General features: G+C 39.1%; 1 protein-coding gene across 1 annotated transcript; it reads right to left on the bottom strand.

Moving 5' to 3' along the window:
* Positions 1–1335: 1335 nt before the first annotated feature.
* On the bottom strand, positions 1336–17028 carry LOC113042211 (coagulation factor XIII A chain-like). Its single transcript, XM_026200862.1, has 15 exons — positions 16982–17028; positions 15732–15862; positions 14671–14856; positions 6476–6727; positions 6244–6362; positions 6033–6140; positions 4904–5081; positions 4655–4793; positions 4470–4573; positions 3612–3700; positions 3340–3493; positions 2964–3242; positions 2717–2877; positions 2490–2626; positions 1336–2082 (listed from the first exon to the last, which is right to left on the bottom strand). The coding sequence occupies exons 2-15, from the start codon at positions 15832–15834 to the stop codon at positions 1944–1946; spliced, it is 2148 nt and encodes a 715-aa protein (XP_026056647.1). The 5' UTR covers positions 15835–15862; positions 16982–17028; the 3' UTR covers positions 1336–1943.
* Positions 17029–17270: the final 242 nt, after the last annotated feature.

The following is a 17270-nucleotide window of genomic DNA, read 5'->3' as shown; positions in this document are numbered from 1 at the left end:
GGGTATAGGGCTTCACATATTCCTCACACCGAAAGGTGTTCCCAATATGGTGACATCACCGCAGCAGCTCGTTCCCTATTCAGGGAACTGTGGTTACATATGTTGTCGAGATGACTTGTCAACTCGTAAGTGCGAACTTCCCAGGAAGACTAGAATGCAACATAAGTTACGTTAGTAAGCAAATGCGCAATTCATTCATTGATTGCGAAAATCATGGCGTCTTATGCATGATATAAAATGCTTCCATGGATCTATAATATTCCTATAGTCTTTCATCTGAGCTTTGCGAATCATGCGTATGGCTTTGTTCTTGTTTCTCATCAACAGTATCTCCACCATGATAAGTAGGGGTGCTCCGATCACGATCGGCCGATCATTATGCGCACAGAGCCGTTGTTAACTGAGAAGATGCACAAATCCACGTTCATTTTCAGCGTTTATTGGCGCATTTTCTCAGTTAATAACGGCTCTGTGTAGTAACAGCTGCTCTATGTGAAATCACGCACCTGATGGAATTAACCGCTGATTAGAGAACCGGCTTTACTGAACAGATGCGCATTAACGATCGGCCGATCGTGATCGGAGCACCCCTAATGATAAGTGCTTAATGAATGACAGGCTTTCCGTTTAACATCGCGATCACGTTAATCAGAATTTGTGTGCTGAAATAAATACTGGAAAAGATATATTCGTGGCTTTTGACAATCAATATTTAACCGAAGAAAAAAAAGAAAAACAATAAATCTAAAAATCTAATTTTTTGCCCATCCCTACTCATCACTTGCTAATCATGCAAGCTAGTAGCATGCTAATCATGCTAGAAACAGGCAAATTGCATGCTAGTAACTGGTTAATCATGCTGGAAATATGTTAGTAACTTGCTAATCATACTAACAACAAGCCAGATTTATAATCATACTTTCAACAAGCTAACAATGCTAGAAACATGCTAGAGACATGTTAGTAATTTGGTTAATTTAATTTTTAATTTAATCATGCTAAAAACATGTTATCAACATGTTATCTAATCTATCTAAATTTTCAAACTTCAGGCTTTTACAACTGCTTTAAAATTTCAGGCTAAGCTTTCTCAAGCCAGTCTACAAGCCAGTCTAAAGTTTGTCTTGACTAACATTTATTTTATCTAGTTAGTAAATAAAGTCCTGCTCTAGTTTTTAACATTGAATATTCAATTACACTGGAAAGTGCATAGAAGTAAAATGGTTTGTAAATGGTATTTTATTAGTGAGATGATTCCTTTTTTCTTTTTTTTGCAGGTGGTGTTGATGTCTTAATGAAGATTTGCAGTATAACAAATAAAACAATCAAAAATGCTTTCATGCTGAAGGTTTATTGTTAGTTTATATTAGTCAAACACAGTCAGTGGCATTTTAGCAGAGAAAATATGCAACATATTCTGATTAATACAGTCCAATTTATACAGTCCAATTAATAAGTTTAATACATGTTAATTGTACACACAACCAAAACAACTGTCAGGTAATTTAGATTTGAATACACCTTTGTTATTTCAAAGCTTTACGTTTGTCATAACTGCCAAAATTCCAAATATTATGAGGTTCTCCTGCTTTTTCCACTCTTCCTTCCATTCCCAATTTGCAACTTATTCTGATAACTGCACGATTTCTTACATCCAAACTTTTCTAATCAGAATATATCAGACTCCCAGGGTGACTGTGCATTCTGTATGGGTACTTAATCTTTGATTGTGTGTATTTTAAACAGTCAATTGAGTTCACAAATTAAAACCTTTTGCTTAAAATGCTTGAAACACTATATTATTAACAATTCAGTTTTGGAAGGCGTAGGTGTAAAGAAATGTTATTATTTCGATAATATTTGTGAAGAAAGCAAAGCAATTCAACAAAATGATATTGGGAACACTTTTTCTCTCTGGTTCCCTCGTGGCAATCTTTTATCCGTTACTGGACAATGATTTCCAGCTGACTGGTGACCTGCCTCACTGTAGCGCAGTCCAGACAAGCTATCAGCACCTTTTTCCCAGAAGACCAAGGGGTGATCGTGTTTGTATATTGCACAGTGCCACCAGGTGCGATCTGACTGCAAATGCATAAAAAATACTGAATGTCAGTATTTCACCAGTTAAAAGCAAACTGTTAAAAGCAAACACTAAGAGCAGTACAAGTTCTTAAGTAAGAGTTAACAATGTAAACAATGTCTACAGAATATTTCTACATCTACTAAGAAGCAAAGTTACCAAATGCATTATCAAATCATACGCCAGTGCTCTTTTAGTATAACTGTAACACAAAAATCTCCAAGAATGTGCCCTGTTTCTTAGAACTGACTCAGCAAACAGTGTCACCATTTGCACATCTCTCGGTAGATCTATAGATGTCTTGTAGTCTGTTGAGAGTTTTATTGTGTGTTTAGTCATCTATTTACTTGCTGACAATGAAAATCTGTGGAATTAAAAAATAAACATGACAGAGGTTATTCCATCTTACTCGTATGTTTTCTTTCTGGTCGAAATCAGTCCAGGGCTTTCTAGGCGCAGCTGAACGTTTTTCAGGATGAAGTTAAAGGTATTTCGGAATGACACTGTGACCACGAAATCCTTGCCGACGCGGGGTGTTCCAGTCACCTGTGGATCATTTATAATGACTGTTAATGAACATAAAAGATCAAATGCATCACACATATTTCTCCATGATTGGTAATAAAAGACGTATACCTTAATTGTGAGTTCAGGAGGACGGAGGGCGACAACTCTGGTTGTCGTAAGGGCCCTGCCAGTTTCCTGAATGCGTCCATATGCAACAAAGAACAAGTTGGACTGATCCACCCGGTAAGGCATGTATTCTGAAGCTGTGACATCGAACATCACTTTTGTGGCTGTAAAATGATTTTCAGAAATTAAGCTAATCAATCTAAAATGCATGTGCTCTAAACCTACAACAAACTTGTAAAGTCAGGCTCACCTTTCCAGGGATCCACGGATGCAGTTTTGCTTTCAAGCTTAAAGATTGAGCTGGTGATGCCGGTGTAGTACACCACACAGCCAGTGATGGTGACATCAAGCGTGCAGTTTTGGCTGCTCTGGTTCTTAATGTTGAGTGTCAGCTTGAAGTTTTCACCTATGCTGATGGTGTCGGCCTGGAGCTCGATTTCCACACCTGTTTCAGGGGGTTTTGTGTAATCCCTGGCAGGAACGCCACGACGCTCTGCCATCTGCATGGCCTTCTTATCCATGTCACTGCCTGGAGTCAGGAATAAGATCAAAGAATGACAGGGAAAGGGATAGGGCATGTGTGTGACCATCCATGCCCAGGTGTTTTTTGACCAAATGAAGCTTACCTTCTGGGTATTTGTAGGTAGAAGTGATGTCCTCATAGGCATTACTGTTCACCCTTTTAGTGACGATGAGCTTTCCAACATTCGTGGTGTCCACAGAGATGATCTTTGTGTTTCCATACTTATCAGATTGATAGTAAACCACATCACTGTTCACCTGAAGACAGGAGGAAGTATTGTTCTCTTTTTTTAAACAGATTTGGAATTTGCTGCTGAGATTTTGTAAACTAAAGAAGTGGTTAGTAATCATCAAAGAGAAATGACATGTTTCTTACCTCTGCAAAGACAAACCTTGCATCAAATGGATAGCTGAGCTCTCCCTCTTTAATGGCAATGACAGACGTTGGGCCGCATCGATAAAGACCTAAAACAGAGAGGGAAATCCATTTTGAATGCAAACAACAGAATGCAAATGGTATAGAATTACCATCTAATAAGGTACTGCACTATTGGATCACCAGTACAGTTTAATAAATGATCCACATTTATAGGTTACACTATGTTTCAAATGCATAAGGTCAGAGCAGATGCAGATGGAACAGAGATGTCAAAACCCCAATTCTCAGACATCACCTCAAATCACCAAGCAGATGGAGGGTCTAAATGTAGGCCTTTAAAAGTCTAGCATATTATTTCATGGTCTTGGTGCTTTCTATGAACAGGGTAAACATAAACATGGCTTGAATGAAAGACAGATTTTCTTTAAAGTATCAGTTGAAGGAGAGAAGTCTGAAATATAAAGTTTGGACATAAACAGTATAAATATTTGCTGTTGGTCATTTTTCATTTTTTATCCCAGTTACCCGTACAATTGGTGACACTTAACTTCATAATGAAAAACTATATGAAATTTTATATCTTAAAATTATTAATTTATAATCACACAATTGCGAGATACAAAACTCTTTTAGCTATAGAAACCTGTTCCCTCATTTGACTATAAAATTCACAATCGTTAATCTCACAAAAAGAATTCAGAATTGTGAGAAAAAGAAGTCAGAATTGCGACATATAAACTTACAATCGCACGCAAAAAGTAAGAATTGTAATTAGTAATTAGGGGATGGGGGTTGGTGAAGACCATGCTGCTTTAGAGGAAAAACGGTGTATACTGAAGATGTGGAGGATCATACCATCACTGGTCTCTTGAGGTGTGCTGTCAACCACCTGCCAGCCAGAGTATTTTTCAGGCAGATCAGGCCTCCTCATGTACACCTCATTCCAGCAGTGGTAGTTCCTTTAAAATACAGTGTTATTGTCACTAAACAGCATTTAACCATCATAACCTATCAGACTGTGTATGATTTGTGTATCTCACCAGACTGAATCTCTCGTTAGACTTCTGTTTATTGTCCCATCTTCGTTCAGTGTAATGTCAGTCTTCAGGTTGCCCGAGTTGTCGTGAGCAGAAGAGAAATTGGTGATGACTCGTGAGGGCATCCCAAGACAACGTAAAACTAGGGGTATCATCACATAACTGTCATGGTCATGCCACAGTATTTTTTAGCAAACCTCTAAATAACCTGAATTTCAGAATCGGTAATGAACATGCTGTCGCTATACTCACAGGTGTTCAGCACACCGGCATACACCCAGCACTGTGCAAAGCACACAGGCAAACCATTGTCTTTGGCATATTTGAGCAGGATTTCAGGACTTCCTGTCCAGGCAGTGGGTGCTGTGCCAATAGAGTAATCATCACTCCAGTTGCCAACCAGGACACCATCGTCATCTTGGGAGTTCATCTGAAAATATACCCACCAAAAAAGCTTGCATATATGCTATGTAAATTCATGATTTTGCCAAGTAAGAAATGTTCCTGGATCAACATTACTGTGTATATATATATATATATATATATATATATATATATATATATATATATATATATACACACATATACACATATATATTTTATTTCCATAAAATAAGTTATATTGTATGCATTGGTTTATATATAGGCAGCAAGATTGCTGCAGCTCAACTTGATAGTCGTTGATCGCCATTCTTTTTATTTTATTGTATGGAAAAGAGTAGGTTTGTTTGTAGGTTTTTTTTTTTTTTTTTGCTCTTCTCAGCTCTTTCTCCACTCTCTCCATTAATGGAACTTTCTGGATTTCTTAGTTTTCAGTTTTATACAGTAGGTGGTGCTATTGCAGTTTTCTGATTGAGTACTGAATGTCTGGATTAAAATATGATGAAGGAGCAGCAGAAAGAAGCGATAGCATATGTAAGTAGGTGCATATTGTGACAAATTGGCTACCTCCCCGCTAATTATCATCACCACCCTGTCTCTTACAGGAGAGGAGGGGTGCATAAAAAGCCAGGTCTGGCCGCATGTGATGAGGCACAACTGAACTGAATGGAGCCTCATCACCGCCACTGTGTAAATGCTGAGCGCGCCTCTCATCGATAGACCGGTCTGTTCTCTGTGAATGCATGCTGGTGTCCTCGTGGGTCTGGAAAGGGTGTGTAGTGGGACTTCTGTTATTGTGTGTTTGGTGCAGGACTTCTAGACCACAATATCAGCGCGATCTTGCATTATTTCTTTATCAACTGTCTTTTTTTTTATTTGCCCAGGAATGTGTGTAGCTAGAATAAAACTATTTGTTTTGTTTTTGTTTAAATGCAGAGGCTATGTTATTTCTTTTGACACATTGCATGTTCAGATATTCATACAAAGTATTAAATCATACCAGAGCTGATCCCTGCCGAACTAATTCAATGGCGTTTCCACGGTACAGCAGTGGTACTTTCCCGGAATCCAGAATGAAAAGACAGGCATCCAGAATCCCCTCTTCAAACTACAAGAAACAATATAAAATGTTAGATGAAGGTATAAGGCTGAATAATCCACCATAAGAGTTGGAACATTTGTTTTCTTCATGAAAACAGAAAACTGCTGACCTGGCCGTAGTTCCATGAACGGCGGTATTGATTGTTGAATTCTCCATTGTAGATGACGCCCACATCATTCATCACATACTCCTGTCTGTCGGAATCTCTGGGTATATACACCACATCCGCTGTGTGCCAACATATGAGATACATGCCTTATGCCATATGCATAAATTCATAGGGTTTGTTGCCATCTATGCAAGTGGTGTTATGCAAAACAAAGTGTTATACTTGTACTCACCGGGGTCCCAAGGATTGAACAGCACATAGAAATCAGTGTCAGGGTTCTTTGGAGTGCGCTGTTTTCCAACATTAGTGATTACTGTTACAAAAGTGCTGAAGCGGCCAATGATGCAGCCAGCATCAGGTGTTATGCCCACTGTCACATCATTGCCTTGCATGGCAATCACGCGACCCTTCCAGCGCCCATTACGTCTCCCTTTTCCGATGAACACAATGATGTAGGTGCCCCTGTTTTCATTCGGTGAACTGCCTGTGAGGACATGTACAGTATATGTCAATTTTGAAGGACAGTTCAAACCAAATTAAAATTTTGGCATCATTTTATAATGACTTTCTTTCCATTGTGGAACAGAAAATTTTATAAGTACGTCTGAAACAGCAAGACATTTTTTACTCACAGTTATAGCCAGTAGCATCCAAAGAAACATATCTATCAAATATCTATCAAAATATGCTGAATTTCTCAGAACACATTGCTAAAACTGTTCGGTCCTGTAGATTTGCTTTATTTAACATCAAGAAGATCAGGCCCTTTCTTTCGGAACATGCTTCACAACTCCTTGTTCAAGCTCTTGTTCTGTCCAGGCTGGACAATTGCAATGTTCTCTTGGCAGGTCTGCCAGCCAGTTCTGTCAAACCTTTATTATTAATCCAGAACACCAAAGCAAGATTAATTTTTATTGAGCCAAAAAAAAAAAAAAAAAAAAAAAAAAAAACACGTCACACCTGCACTGGCTACCAATAGATGCTTGCATAAAATTCAAGGCATTGATGTTTGCATTCAAAATCACCACTGGTTCTGCACCCCTTTAACTAAATTCATTACTTCAGACTTATGTGCCTCTAGAAGCTTGCATTCTGCAAGTGAACGTCGCTTGATTGTTCATCCCAAAGAGACACAAAATCACTTTCACAGACTTTTAAATTAAATGTTCCCTCCTGGTGGAATGACCTGCCCAACTCAGTCCTAGCAGCTGAGTCTTTCACCATGTTCAAGAATCGGCTAAAACACAACTCTAGCACTCTATTAATTCTATTCTTTAAAAAAAGGCCCTTTTATATTTGCACTCTATTCATGTAATAACTGCTTGTTTTTTTTGTATAAAAAATAAATAAAAAAACTAACACTAGCTTCTCTATTCTTTTTGTATTCTATCTGTTTTCTTTGTATTTATTATACAATTAAAAATGTAAAAAAGGCAGCTAACACCAGCCTGCTCTTTTTTTCCCATTGTATCTGTTTTTTATTTATTATATCATAAAAAAAAAACTTTGCTGCATGTGCTGTGTTAAGCTAACTGAGACTTGTTATAGCGCTTAGGTATGTATGGGCAATCTGCCTTGGGTCATTTCAAAATGAAAAAGAAAAGAAAAACGGTGCTCTTGGGATTGGCTTCAGTAACAAGGGCCCAAACCTCAAGAGGAAATCTTCCCACAGGATAGCAGCTGAGCCAGCAATGATGAACATGAAGCTGACATCGAGACTGAATTAAATGGTGCTACAACAGCCATGGGGACATCACTTCAATTATTCAGCTGACCTAACTGCAGAATGGAACTATGCTCTGGTCGGTCTTTAATGAAGACGGGCAGATATTTTCTCACTTTTATTCATTGTCTGATAGTTATTTCCAGTCCATTAATAGCTCTGCTGTCGATCAGTTCATATATATATGTGTGTGTGTGTGTAACCAGGGGAAGGAAAATATCTTACATTTAAATGTGTAATTGGGATCAATGTCATACAGTACTAGTAATGTGTAAATGCCTTAAAAACATGACCAAGTACTGTCTGCTCTTGCCAACATGAGTAATGCTAATACCAGATCTTATGTATACATTCCACGTGAGCGTCAAATTGTACCTTTCAGTGGTGACTGTAGACCAAACTGTAGACGAGTTCATTGATGAAATTGAACATGTCATTCGAGTCCGTGGTTTAAACAGTGAGGATCAGGTAGACTTTATTCTTTCTCATTTGAGAGCTTCAGCCTTGGATGAGATTAAGCTGTGTATGGGGGGAGAGATAAAACAACCCTAGCAGCTGTTTTCTTATTTAAGGGGAGCTTTTAGAGAAAAACACACAACACCACAGCTGTTACATGCATTTTATTCACGCAGACAATCAGATGGGGAAGATTTTCGCAACTTTTACCATGCTTTGTCTCAACTTTTAAATGCTGCTATCCAACAGTCCTCTCATGTTGTGTCTGACCCACAGCTAGCTCTCAGAGACCAGTTCATTGACGGGGTGCGAGACTCTACCCTTCGTAGGGAACTGCGCAGGTTTGTGAGAGAGCGGCCACACTGTACGTTGTTTGACATCCGTGATGAGGCCATGATGTGGTGCATGGAAGACAAACCTTGCAGTGCCAATGTTGCTAGAAGTAGGAAAATTGTGGGTGCAGGGCCGGTTGAGATATCAGAGCAGGACAACTCGGGTGGTACAGAGCCTCCTTAACTAGTTGTAACTCTGCAGGAAGTGGTTAAAGTTATCACTCAGCAAGGCAAAGCTATTGGTGAGCTTACCAGTGCAGTACGTGAACTTACCATGCAGAAAGCCAATGTTGTTCCTGACAAGAGCACAAAACCCAAATTCAGGCCAAGGTATACCGACGATGGTCAGCAAATCTGCCTAAGATGTGAAGGAATAGGACACTCAGCTCGAAACTGCACAGCATCACATGCCTCAAAAGCTGCGTCCAGTTCTGCCTCAATGTCTGTGGTACCGGGAAACGGTGTCCCTCCATCGCAGTGAGCCGAGTAATGCGAGGTAAGCCTGAAGGCTCAAACAGTAACCCATTGCCTAAGGAAAGGTTTCTTGAGCGTGCAGTAGGCACATATCCCGAGGTCAATATCTACATTGGTGGCGAGCCTGCTCGTTGTTTATTGGATACGGGAAGTAACATTAGCACACTTACTGAAAGTTTTTTTAGAGAGCACCTCCATGGTGAGGATCAAGATATTCACTGTACAGCTAAGTGGCTAAAGATAACAGCAGCCAACAAGCTACCTTTACCATACCTTGGATATGTGGAACTAGATATCAAAGTTATGGGACTGACCATACCGGAATGTGGATTTCTTATAGTAAGGGACGAGGGTGGTCCAGAGTCCGACTCGACCCCACCGGGCATAATAGGAATGAATATAGCTCAGAGATGCAGACAGCTCGTTCTTTCTGAGTTTGATAACACTCTGGGAGGTCAATTGGACTCTATTTGGAGGGAAGCTTTCCAGCGAGTACAGGAAGCGGAGCTCATTGGAAAGGTGTCAATCGCCAGAGTAAGTGGCAAACGAAAAGCATATGTACCTGCTGCCTCTGTTGCCACAGTCTATGTCAGGGTCCACAAGAGACCAGTGGACAATGATGCTTGGGCATTGTTAGAGCCAGGGAACAGATCCTTGCCTGGTGAGTTGGTCCCAGTTCCGACCTTAGTGCCCCCTCATAGTCATGTTTTTCCAGTCCAGTTGGTCAATTTTTCATCGGATGATGTTTGGTTGCTTCCCAAGACTCTGGTGGGTGTACTTAGCCATTGTCAATGCATGGAGGGTAACCCCTGTGAAGTGAGGTTTCATCGTATGTCAGCTGATCAAGAAGACATGTCCGATGATCGAGAAGTTAGACAAGAGCCTGACAGTGACATGAGACACCTGCTAGATAGACTATGGATAGGAGGTATGTCTGAGCAAAAGGTAGAGCTAGTTGTACTTTTGAGGAAATATGCTGATGTGTTTGCTGTCTGTGAAGAGGATCTTCGGTACACAGACAGGGTGAAGTATGAGATTTCTTTAGTAGATGATACTCCAGTTGCCCAACCATACCGACGCATACCTCCGAACCAGGTTGAAGAAGTTAGGGAACATATTTCCAAGTTGCTCAGAAAAGGTGTCATACATGAGAGTTCCAGTTCTTATGCCTCACCAATTGTGCTGGTGCGCAAGACTGATGGGAGTCTCAGACTTTGTGTGGACTATAGGAAATTAAACGCTAAGACCAGGCTTGATGCTTTCCCGTTGCCACGCATAGATGAGAGTCTGGATGCCTTGGGGGAAGCAGAGATTTTTTCAACAACAGACCTTGCCAGTGGCTATCATCAAGTTGCTGTACATGAGAAAGACCGCCACAAGACCGCAATTGTAACTCCGTTTGAGCTATGTGAGTATTGCCGTATGCCTTTCGGGCTTTGCAAAGCACCTGTAACTTTCCAGCAGCTCATGCAGTCTATCATGAGTGACTTGGTGTTTCACATCACCCTTGTCTACCAAGACGACTTGCTAGTGTACTTGTCTACCTTCACAGATTATCTGAAAAGACTGGAAACGGTGTTCAAAAGGCTGAAAGATACTGGGCTAAAAGTCAAGGTAGAGAAATGCCACTTCTTGCAGCCAGAGGTCAGGTTTCTTGGACATCAAGTCTCAGCTCAGGGAGTGAGCGCAGACCCGGACAAAGTAAGTGCGGTAGAGCAGTGGCCCACACCTAGCACCCTTAAAGAGCTCAGATCATTCCTGGGTTTCTGCAGTTACTACCGAAGATTTCTAGAGGGTTTTTCCCAGGTTGCTGGTCCGCTACATGACGTAGTCAATGCTTGTCTTCGAGGGGATAGTACTTGCAGGACAGATCAGCAGTTTAAAGACTCTTGGTCTGCCCTTTGTCAGTCAGCCTTTGTGCAACTCAAAGAAAAGTTGACTAGTGCACCGACCTTGGGATATGCTGATTTCACCCTCCCGTTTGTTTTGGAAACAGACGCTAGCAAGCTTGGGTTGGGTGCCGTCTTATACCAGCATCAGAAAGGGATAAAGAGTGTGATACCATATGTGAGCAGGAGGCTACGTGGCCTGGAGCGGGATGATCGTAATTATAGCAGTAGGAAGTTGGAGCTGTTGGCCCTCAAGTGGGCGGTGACAGAAAAATTCGGGAGGTACCTGTTGGGATCACAGTTCACCATCATCACTGACAACAACCCCCTCTGTCACCTTACAACTGCCAAGCTAGGGGCCATTGAGCAGCAATGGGCAGCTCAACTTGCTGTCTTCAATTTTGATGTGAAGTACCGTCCTGGGCGATGCAACACATCAGCGGATGCACTCTCGAGAAGACCAGGTTTGGAGGAGGTGGAGCCTGAAAGTGAGGACATAGAGTATGATGACTGTGTCACCATCTGTAACTCACTTAGAACCGGAACGGCCTTAGGGCCTGATCTGGTGGCCACAGGGATTGAATGTGGCAAAGTTTGGCAGATACAAGCATCCACTGCAGATGAGGAAGGGTTGACTGTGAGAATACACCTACCTTGCCGGGATACTCAAAAGCAGACCTCCGCCAGTTTCAGGAGACCGATCCGACTCTCCATGTCTTTAGAAAGTTCTGGAGTAGAAGAAGAAACCCCATTTACCAGGAGAGAATGGAGTTGTCAAAACCTGTGCTGTCCTTATTGAAATAGTGGAAGAAAATCAAGGAGAAAGAAGGTCTTCTGTATCGTGTAGTCGAAGACGTTCACAATGGGGAGTGCCAACAGATACTGTTACCTACATGCTTGACTGAGCAGGTTCTGAGAAGCGTCCATGATCAGTTGGGGCATCAAGGCATAGAACGAACTCTGAGCTTGATAAAACCAAAGTGTTTTTTGGGGGGTATGTACGAGGATGTGGAAAAGTGGGTGAAAAATTGTCAGCGGCGTAAGTTGACAAATATGCCGCAGCCTAAAATCCAAGCACCCTGGACACCATTCTTAGCTTCCCAACCACTGGAAGTTGTTGCAGTAGATTTTACCACTCTAGAGCCAGCTACAGATGGCCGAGAAAATGTCCTTGTGGTGACGGATGTATTCACCAAATTTAGTCAGGCATTCCCTACCCGTGACCAAAAGGCAGAAACTACTGCGAAGATCCTCCTAAAAGATGGTTTTTAAAGTATGCAGTGCCAAATGCACCTGTATGGTAGGAGGCACTTTATACACATCTTCTGATAGAACACTGAATGTCTGGATCAAAACACGGCAAAGATGAAGCAGAAATAAGTGATCACATGTGTAAAATAATGCGACCATCAAACATTATATAAACAGCATATAAATCAAAACTACCCAATGCGACCAAATAAAATGGTTTAGGACTGTGAAGCTTTGGGGGTGTTGATGGTTTGATGATCATCAACCTGCAAAAAAGCATAATTTTGTTAAAAATGTTTTATTTTTATTTTTATAATACTTATTAAAAACTTAAAACTTTACAAATTTAAATACAAATAAAAAATAAGTGAAAGAGTTCAAATAATAGGACAACCGAAATGTCCACATTTATAGTCTTTATTTAGTAACATGTATGAAGTATTTTCTGCTTTTAAAGTTCAATTTAGAGATGTTTCAGTTTATTTTTGTCAATAGAAAGAAAGTCAATGCTCACCAAAACTCTTTGGTGCCTTGACCCTCTAACACCTACATTCTCTATTCTATTTATATTCTATATACAGTACTTGTTTTCATTTTATTTATTATAAAACTTGAACAGGTTGATGGCTAATTTCACTGGTGAACTTGACACTCTATCACTAGCTCTATTTATTCTATTTCTATTCTGTCTACTTCTTTTCTTTTTATTTATTATACATAAAACACTTACACTCTAACACTTACACTTTATATTCTATTTCTATTCTATTTACTTGTTTATTTTATTATAAAAATAATAACCTGACCCCTAACCCCAGCCTTCCCTATTCTATTTCTATTCTATTTACTTGTTTTCTTTATAAATGTAGTAAATGAGTAAGGATGCCCCACTAGAAGAATTGCAGGTATTGGAACAACCGGTTTTGCTGTGCATAAGCAGTAAACATCAATCTGGATGAGAGTAATGTCTCTAGCTGCTATGCAATCCCAAACAAGAATCGCAAAGAAAAGCCATCCATAGTTGTAAAGTTTGTTTCACAAAAGGACAAGATTGCGCTACTGTGACAGACCAGAAAATTAAAAGGTACTGAAGAAAAAGAAAAATGCTGAAATAGCAAAATGGAGTCAAATACTCAGGAAGCAAGAGGAAATATAAGTAACATGGACATGGAATGGGAAGGTTTACATCCGACCAAATGGAGAAGATCAACACAGGCCAATCAAAACTGCAAGAATTGGACAGATACAAGTGATGGTCCACTTCTACAGCTATGTGGCTGAAAAGCTGGAAAGCTCGGGGTGTGTGCTGTGTTATCGGAAACTGCAACAAAAGATGTGTACATGGCGGCACAAGGATCTAATATAAATAATGCAATTCCTTACACAAAGGATAAAAGACCTGGTATTGTTATGGATGAACATGTGACGAAATTGGGGAATATAACCATAGATGAAATGTTTGAACAGGATGAACTTAAAGCTGCAGTTGGTAACTTTTGACACTCTAGTGGTTAATAAACAGAACTGCTTGCGTGTTGCGGAAGGACATTGTAGCCGGAGCTACTTCTCTCTGTTTATGTCTATGAAGAATCACAAAGGTACTGGGTTACTCCGCCACGGTGCCCCCGAAGCAATCTAAAATAGTCCGAATATAAACACTTATTATAGGTGCATCCTAGTGATTCAGGACAAGTTAAAAACACGGTTTGGAAAATGGATTCATGGTGTACTCGCTTATTATATACAATTTGTATACTTTGAACACAAAAAAAGTTACAGAATGCAGCTCTGATTGGTTGTTTATTACCGGGAGCAATGTATTTCTGCAAATGGCAATAGGACCACTGGGAGGAGCCAGAGGAGCTTGATTTTTTCACAGATTATCTGTCTCATATTCTAATGTCAGGACATGATGACAGGTTTTACAAATATGTCAAAAATACATTTTTACAAAAGTTACCAACTGCAGCTTTAAGAGGTATGATTCTGATAATGAAATTGATCTGCATTATTATAGCAATCTGATGTAAATTGTATTTATTACACAGATCAAGATTTCAACAAGAGTGTGAAAATGTATGGTGCTATTTCTATTTCTATTCCTTCTACTTCTTTCCTTTTTATTTATTAGAAGTAAAACATTGGCCCTCAAACACTTACATTCTCTATTCTACTTCTATACTATCTACTTCTTTTCTTTATTTTACTATCAAAAATTATAACCTTATCCCCTAAACCCAGCCTTCCCTATTCCATAAATGTAATGTAAATGTAAATGAGATGTTCTGAAAGATCTGCTCACCAATCATGAACTCCAGCTGCACATTGTCCTGCTGCTCATTGAAGGGTTGGTCAAAGCTGATGATGATAAAGAATTCTTTATTCCTGCGCACAATGAGGTTTGTGTTCTCATACCTGCTGGTGTTGTGCTTATTATTGTTGTCGGTCACAAGCATATCAACACCCAGCACTGAGATAGATCGTGTTGCTGAAAAAAAAGACAAAAAACGTACATGATCATTGGAATACAATCATTATTTTGTCAGAATCAGTTCTGAGAGTTTCAGAACAATTAAAAACACTTATTAAAACACTGAGTGGTAATTAAAGGCTTCCTTATAATCTAATCATGCTAATGAAAAGCATCTATAAAATAAAAAAATTGGTAGTGGTTATTAATTGTAACACTTGATCTCATTTAAAGAGTTTTCTTTATTTTTCTTTATTTTCAAATTGTAGAGTCACTCTGAAGGCATCAAGGGCTTTTTGACCAAGAAGGAGCGTGATGGGGTGCTGCGCCAGATGACCTGGCCTCCACAGTCAAAGGACCTGAACCCAATCGAGATGGTTTAAGGGTGAGCTGGACCGCAGACAGAAAGCAAAAGGGCCAACAAGTGCTAAACATCTTGGGGAACTCCTTCAAGACTGTTGGAAGACCATTTCAGGTGACTACCTCTTGAAGCTCATCAGGAGAATGCCAAGAGTGTGCAAAGCACACATGAAAATAAAGAAAACTCTTTGAATGAGAAGGTGTGTCCAAACTTTTGGTCTGTAATGTATATATACATAATCAAGATGTCCATATATAACACCTATAAGAAAGACACTTTGAAGGATACAGTGAATCCAAGGTAAAAAAAAAAAAAAAAATATATATATATATATATATATATATATATATATATATATATATATATATATATATATATATATAAATCTATTTCACTAGATTTGAGAACAGACCAATATTGTCTTATTAGCTAGGTTTGGCATTTTAAGTGTGTGGTGAAAAAATTACACTTTGTTCATTTTGAAACACTTGGTTCATGAATTCCAGTTGAATGTGAATGAATAGGACTTTACTTGGTGCTCTGGGTCCTGCGCCTTCAAAAGCCTCAAAGACAGGTGGGTTAAACACCTCTGAGTTAGATTTGGAAAAATTGACACGGCCGAGATCACTTGACATGATGTACACAAGATGTCTTGACGTTTGCCTAGAAGACAGATCATGCTAATATTAGACTTTTAAATACAGAGACTTTACATTTGGTAGATTTGTGACAGCTGCAAAGAAAAGGATAGATTTCACTGAATGAAAGAGACTTTATTTCTTTCTGTCTGTCCCTGTGGGAAGATATGATGCAATGTGGTGTTAGACTATTTTAGGAAAGCCAAACTCTCAGTGAAACTGTGAGAATCATAAAGTGCTGATGAAATATCATTCTCAACTGAGCAATGCAGTAGCAGCAAGAGCCTTCCTGTCACAGATCCATCACTAACACAGTTACTCGGAACATTGTTCAAAAGTTTGGAGTCCGTAAGTTTTTTTGTTTTCAAAAGAAGTCTCTTCTGCTCACAGAGGCTGCATTTGTTTGATCATAAATACAGTAAAAATAGCTATAACTGTGAAATAAATTGTATAATTTAAAATAACTTTTTTTTTCTATGTAAATATATTTAGTTTGTGATCAAATCAGAATTTTCAGCATTATTACTCCAGTCTTCAGTGTGACATGATCTTCAGAAATCATTCTAATATGCTGCTTTGCTGCTCAAATAACATTTCTGATTATAAGCAATGTTTGAAACATTCAGTCTTTTTTGTGGAAATTGTGACTTTTTTATCAGGGTGAATAGAAATAGTTATTTAAAAAAGAAATCTTCTGTAACATTCTAAATGTCTTTTTATAACTGCCCCTTTTGGACAATTTAACGCACCTTGCTGAATAAAATTAAATACTAAAAACAAATGCTGAACCCAAAAGTTTTGTACCTTTATGCAAGATAAATACATTTCAATTGTTTAAAAATCTCAAGTCATCAGAGAAAAAAAATCACCATTCTTCACTGATGTGTTTATACATATATTATAAAAAGGAAATTACCGTCATGTAGTATACACGTGGCCATAATTGACTAGTAAATTATTTTGACTGAACTGAAATAAGTGAAAAAATGAGTAAATCATGAACATATACAAATATTTTATTTAAATGTGAGAGAATTATGCAACCAATAGTTAAAAACTGCACTGTTAAAATTGAAAAAAGTTTTCAAAATGTAAATCTAAGCTCAGAAATTTCAGAAAGCGTCATAAACAGTGCTGAACTCACTTTCTCTGTAGAAGTGGAGATGGTCTGCTGAGAAGTTCTAGACAGAGGAGCCCCATTCTGATTAATATATGCTCAGGACTTCCTCTTCCACTGGAGAAAAACACCAGAGCAAGTCAAGATGATCCCAAGATCAGGTCAGTCTGACACACACACACACACACACACACACACATCTGTGACCTCACTTCTGATTCTTGATGACAGCAGCATATTTCAGAACATCACTGGCATGACAAACATCTGACACACATTCAATAAAATGCCCAAAATATAACTTTTTATTGGGCGA

This window comes from Carassius auratus, chromosome 24 (assembly GCF_003368295.1).
Source record: "Carassius auratus strain Wakin chromosome 24, ASM336829v1, whole genome shotgun sequence".
In the NCBI taxonomy this organism is placed as follows: domain Eukaryota; kingdom Metazoa; phylum Chordata; class Actinopteri; order Cypriniformes; family Cyprinidae; genus Carassius; species Carassius auratus.
This window is presented reverse-complemented; position numbering and strand designations above follow the sequence as displayed.

What these genes read in the sequence shown, in the direction of transcription:
- LOC113042211 (XM_026200862.1), bottom strand. Translation starts at nt 15,834, where the DNA reads ATGTCAAGTGATCTCGGCCGTGTCAATTTTTCCAAATCTAACTCAGAG. An exon ending in CTAACGAGAGATTCAGTCTG is followed by an intron (nt 4,574 to 4,654) that starts GTGAGATACACA and finishes TGTATTTTAAAG; the next exon opens with GAACTACCACTGCTGGAATG. An exon ending in ACCTCAAGAGACCAGTGATG is followed by an intron (nt 3,701 to 4,469) that starts GTATGATCCTCC and finishes TCTCTGTTTTAG; the next exon opens with GTCTTTATCGATGCGGCCCA.